The sequence below is a fragment of the Carya illinoinensis genome, chromosome 11 (assembly GCF_018687715.1).
Source record: "Carya illinoinensis cultivar Pawnee chromosome 11, C.illinoinensisPawnee_v1, whole genome shotgun sequence".
In the NCBI taxonomy this organism is placed as follows: domain Eukaryota; kingdom Viridiplantae; phylum Streptophyta; class Magnoliopsida; order Fagales; family Juglandaceae; genus Carya; species Carya illinoinensis.
Genome location: NC_056762.1, coordinates 35,528,368 through 35,534,331, shown reverse-complemented (window position 1 = coordinate 35,534,331; position 5,964 = coordinate 35,528,368). Strand labels below are relative to the sequence as shown.

The 5,964-nt window shown below is 36.3% G+C and overlaps 1 protein-coding gene across 2 annotated transcripts; it reads right to left on the bottom strand.

Moving 5' to 3' along the window:
• Nucleotides 1-404: 404 nt before the first annotated feature.
• LOC122281610 (BTB/POZ domain-containing protein POB1-like) lies at nt 405-5,326 on the bottom strand. Of its 2 annotated transcripts, XM_043093268.1 has the most exons (6): nt 4,493-5,326; nt 2,440-2,561; nt 2,296-2,359; nt 1,902-2,181; nt 1,097-1,445; nt 405-1,063 (listed from the first exon to the last, which is right to left on the bottom strand). In XM_043093268.1, the coding sequence occupies exons 1-6, from the start codon at nt 4,641-4,643 to the stop codon at nt 638-640; spliced, it is 1,392 nt and encodes a 463-aa protein (XP_042949202.1). In that variant the 5' UTR covers nt 4,644-5,326; the 3' UTR covers nt 405-637. The 2 variants fall into 2 exon arrangements, with proteins under 2 accessions (XP_042949202.1, XP_042949201.1); XM_043093267.1 differs by having other exon boundaries at nt 405-1,445; nt 4,493-5,324.
• Nucleotides 5,327-5,964: the final 638 nt, after the last annotated feature.

Below are 5,964 nucleotides of genomic sequence, written 5' to 3'. Positions count from 1 at the left end.
TTGGAAACGATCTGAAATGTTGTGAGTGCGATTTTTATCAATGCCCAAATATGACTTTGTCCAAGTGATGAATCACTAAAATGTTGAGTCGACTTTAGGAAAACAAACTCATGGATTCTTAAAACAGAAAATCCTGACTTGAGTGTCATTCGGACAATGAATTGATGAATTGAGATAGAAAGTTGAATAAAATATTATTAAAATTTTAAAAAAATTTTAAAAAATTATGATAATTAGAGAAGATGAATTATTAAAGATCACTCTTGTATCCAAACCAGATCTTATTAGATGTCCTTGCCGATGCCCCTTGCTTGACAAGATATCATTTGAATATGTCCCTTTTTTTAAAATATATAAAGATTAAAAATAAAACAAAAATAAAAATTTAATAATATCAAGGGATATTGGGGGGGATCCTAAGAAACAAAAATAAATAGTTGCTTTTCTAAGGTGAACTACCCTATGAGTATTTACTTTGAGTAGGCCCATCCACGTCTCTTTACAGCGAGTATATTTGGCCGTATTCGTTTCAGACTTCCAAAGAAAACATTACATTTGAGAAGGAACGAACATTTATTATTCTGATAATGCAACTATTAACAGCCAAAATGAGACCTAAAATTAAAGGGCAGAGGGCTCATTGCTTGATGGTAAGCTCAGCTCTTAGATGGACAACACCATTGATAAAATAGAGGCTGTCATCAGCCATGAATGCCGTCCAGGTTATTCCAAACAGATTTTGATACCCGACGGCCTTCCCTCCTGCGAAATTACAATTTCCCTTGTGCTTGCTTACAAACTCCTTATTTGGCTGGGACCTCGCTGCAAACTCATACTCAACTGTAAAACTAACTGATCGCTTCTCTAGAATCACCAAAAATAGTCCAAAGCTGTGTAAGCCTCGTTGGTCCAAGTTGCAGTGGGCTGACAAGAAAAACCATCGCCCACCCAGTTGAAAAGGCAGTGAGTAAGCAACACCAGCTGGAAACAGACATTCACACTCCTCCCGCTTCAGGTCCAGGTAAACAATACATTGCTGACGGGGCAGTTGAAATTCGACCACCTTGATTGGGCGATATTTGTATGCCCGCTCCACATATTGCCGACAGGTGGCACTGGCCTCTGCAGCACGGGAGCGCTGCTGGTGCGGTGCCTCAGCCTTGAAAAAGAGAGCCTCAAGCACAAGTTTTGTCAACAGGGCAGGATCAAAGTCATTGCAAGTAGAAACCTTCCTTAGTTTTCGGGAGGTCATGTATGGAAAACGAATGAGGTGACGAAGCCGTGAGCCAAGGATCTCTCTTCGGTTCTCAAGTTTTGGGTAATGAGTTCGAGCCCATTGCAGCACAAATTCATATACAGCATCCTCTGAAGGTACTTGGAGATCATCACTGGACAATACTGCCTCAATACCAGCCAGGGGCAAGTTTAGCACCTCATCACGAAACCTGGAACATGCAGCAAAACAATCACTTTTTTCTCATATCTTTGATTTGAATTTAAGTCGCCACAACTGAAATTTGAATATTATATAAAGAAAAATTATATTTTTCATCATCATCCTCTTAGCATCCCTTATGTAGCATTAAATGATTAGCACACAAGTGGAACATAACAAAAAGTTTTCAATCATTTATTAACACATCATAAGATAGTGGGAGGATGATGGTAAAAGGAATTGTGAGTAGCATTACTCTTGTATAAAATGCAGGCACTATTTCACAAGACTGATCAAATATCCTAATCATTGACAAAATAAGAAAAGAGGAAAAGAGACATTATATGTCTTACAGTCTAAGTAATAATGGGCCCAAACAAAATTTTACCATATGAACCTAATATAAACCAGAGAGGAGCTTCACGGATTAAGCAATCATAAAGAAAGTATGTCAGGAAAAACTCACTTGGTTATGTCTTTGTAGCGTACAACAAGAAACTGTTTTGCTGCATTAGTCAATGGCTGAACTCCATCAGCCATTGAAACACTAGAAGGTAGATCTAAATAAAGCAATGCAGACTCGCAAGTCATTGGCAGGTTCATTAATAACCGGCTACAATATCTCAAGCATGATTCAACCTCAAATTTGTTAGCAGCCATCAGCACATCCAACAGTGCAGGAGCTGTTGTTGTTGACAAAGTATTGCTGTACATGAAATTAAGAAGGTCCATGAGGGCTGCTTCCTCTGCTCCAGTGACATAATAAGAAAGAAACAGTAATTAATTAGTATTGACTTGTAATATGGAGAAGCTGATACACACAAGTAGACAATAAAACGTAATGAAAGTTGTGTGATTACCAGATGCATGAATCTGTAGAGTTACATGTTGCTGCTCTGACTCTCTAACATCATTTGAAAGAAACTACAAGAGGCACAAATCAACGAGTGAGAAAAATTATCAAAGGAACAAAAGCAGCAAAACCAGATAAAGACTCCCTCCACCTTATAAAAAAATGGACTCTTTGCTGCTAAAATTGGAGAGCTTATGTGTAAGGTTTTGACTCTAAGAACTGTTGCACGGTCCATGCTCCACAATGAATCCTTACCAGGTGCAGCTTCATCATCTACAAGGATCTAACAGAGTGAAAACCAAAAGACTATCTATTTATATTCGATATTACATGCTGCTGCAATTACTGCATATGTACCACCATACACGCATGCAAATTGATGGAAAAAAAAAAAAAAAATGTAAATTTACATGCAGCTAATAAGTAGGAGATAAACACCACTTCATCTTCTCCTTATATAAAATTGGAAAGATAATTTCTAGATAAAGGGAATAGCACAAATGATTTTTTCTTTCTGATGAGAAATAACACAGGAAGAAAATGGGTATGAGGAATAATGAGATATGCACAATAATCCTGGTCAGTTCTCCATATTACACCAATAGAAGGTCCCAAGTTTAAATAGAAATAAAGAAACTGATGATTTTTTTTTTTTTTGATAAGTTCTGGTAGAAACTGATAATTGAAGATACAAGATATACCATGGTGATTCCAATTAATCCCAACACCTGAAGGTAATTCCGCAATCGTTGCTTCCTCATCTTGAATTCCATAGCCCAAACTATCCTCTGTATTTGGCATGTTACAGTTTAAAACCAGCTCTTCCCATTGCATGGGCACTAAGTCCCACATTGGATGGCTAAAGTCTGATAAAGGTGATTGAGTATGTAAAAGTGCATTTATTGCCAAGTTTCACATAGGTTCCTCATATGGAAATAGGTTGTATCACGATTCTAAGGAACTCCAACAAAAATCTTGACTAGTCTTTTTGGAGTATAAGCCCAGATGTGGCTTGGGCTTTCCTTGGGACAACAATATTCTTCTACCACTTCTTCAACCCAGCTTCATAAGGTCAGCAAACACAATACAGTGGTAAGACGCATGTAACTTCCTAACATGGTAAATTATGCAGTTACTACAACATTCGGGGGTAGTGAAGGGAGGATCATTGGCAGCCTTTTACCCCAAACACAATAGAATAAAAAGCATAATGATCCCAATAGCCGGCAAGAAAGCATTAAAGCCTAGTGTATCCTTCAAAAACTATGCAAAGCCTATGAAAGAGATGCCACCAACTGAAGTCACAGAGAAAAAGAAAATACTTCAACAACATCATGTTCTCATGCATGCTGCCCCTACATTATCAAACTTTTAGTAAAGCATCTGCATTCAGACCCTAAGGCAATCTGATCCATCCAAGATTAAAATAATGATGATGACGATGAAGATGATGATGATGATGGAGTATTCATTCCAAATCAGGCTCGGCTCCTAGTTCATTCACTAAATCCCCAGCCCAGCATTTTTAAATTCAAAATGCATACAATGGGTTAGAAGGTTCTTCGATATTACCTGCGGCACCAATGGAAATGCCGCCCATTTTACAATACTAGTCTGTTGTGTAGAAATCACAATCACAACTTCAGATAAATCCCACAGTTAAAATCATGTGTGCCAAAGCATGAAATTATAATGGGAAATGCATCCCAGTTCAGCGATACTGCTTGCTCATAACTTATCACCAGCCACCGCATTTCAGTATTGAACATGCATACCATTGGCTCAAAGGCTCTACAACGTTGTATGGCAGTGGATACACGTGCTAATGTTGCACATTTACAACAGCAGTCTGTCTTCTCTCGATAGCAACATCATCATAACATCGATACAATTGTTTTATCGTGTGCATCAAATGAAAGTACAATCATGAACCATATAATCCTCTAAAATGATATCTAAAGTGGTAAGTGTCATATCCAAACACATTGAAATAGAAATTTCTCGGGGAACTATAAACTACAAAATAGAACTCAAAATTCATCTAATAGCCTAACCACAGGAAACGGAAAAACCCAAATATTCTTTCAAAATCCTTCATTTAGTCGTCAACCAAACAGAACCCACTTGCATTAACAATAAATTTACAACCACTAACCCACATGCACACACAGAACATCCCAGAAAGATAAAAGAAACTCGCATACCAGTCTCTTTCATAATATCCTCCCATGTGGACACAGAAGAATCGCGAATAATCTCAATCCTCAGGACGCGATCGGAGAATTTGCTGTCGTTAAAGGCGAACGCGAAGTTCGTGCCGGAGCCGTTGGCGAGCCCACCCGTCGAGTCGTCCATGATTGTCCGGGAATCAAGCGGGTCTTTGTTCGAATCCCGCACGCCCAGACCCTAGAAAACCCTCGATTGAAAAGTACTCAAAGAAACCAATGCTAAACGTGTTGACAATAGTTTTGCTTCATTGGTTGAAACATCCATTAAGTTCACACGTCCAGAGGAAAAAGAGAGAAAATTTAATGACATTTAAGTAGTTACTTTCTCAGTTCTCATTCTGTCCAGAACTTTAATGGTGAAATTGTAATAAATAGCATAACAAAATGAGACTGTAAAAGTAATATCAAGTTCTGAGTATTGAGATGGGTAAATAATTTATGGGTTTTAGAATATAAAATAAATACGGTTAATTTTAATAATTTTAAATATATATTAAATGGGGGATGTTGAAGTTTCTTTCTTGAATATGGTAATAGAAAATTCCGGATTCATATCCCAGTAAATCAAATCCCAGAATGTCTTAAATGAGATAGTATTAATTCCCTTTAAATAAATGAAAAGAGGTGTTTTCATTTTGGACGTTTTCTCTGAAGATCACGAAAACTGTTTACCTTGTCTGGTAGAAAAAAGTTACGAGTCTTGTGGATTTGGATTCGTAGAGATATTGACGGGATTTTATGGGAGAGAAGCAGACTTGCGTCTTGAATTTGAGTCCAAGAATGTCAAGAACCGGAGAAGAGTGCAGAGAATCTTGAGTGAAGGAAGGAAGAACTCGTGACTGTACATGCTGCGAGTCTCTTTTTTATTTTTATTTTTAATTTTATTACATAAAAGTAATATTTCATATTAATCTGCATATCAATACCGATTCATTCATATTTAAAATTTAAATTAACACTATTTTTAATAAAATTTACTTTTTGATCAATCACATTAAATTAATACACATATTAATATATAGTTGTATTTATAATTAAATATTTTTTTTAATACATTTTCTGGAGGGGATTTAGAACCATTCTCAAGTCGATGAATTCTAAGAATTTAGAGGAGCTGAAATGGAAGTTGCGGCCTTGTTTGATTAACTAAAATAAAAAATTTCATTTCATCTCAATTTATCATTATATTTTTTTTAAATTTTAATATAAAATATAATAAATAATCTTACTTCTTTAAATCTTAATATAAAATTAATATTTAAAAATTATATTATAATAATATTTTATTTATTACTATTTAAAATATTTATCTATTTTATTGTGTAACTAAGCACGTTAAGTTGAGTCCTCCCATGAGCGGCTATAGATACCTATTAGGGGCGGTATCTGGCAAGTTGATCGTGGGATGTGGCTCCGTACTTAGATCGTGCCCTCTTCTAATGTTTTGC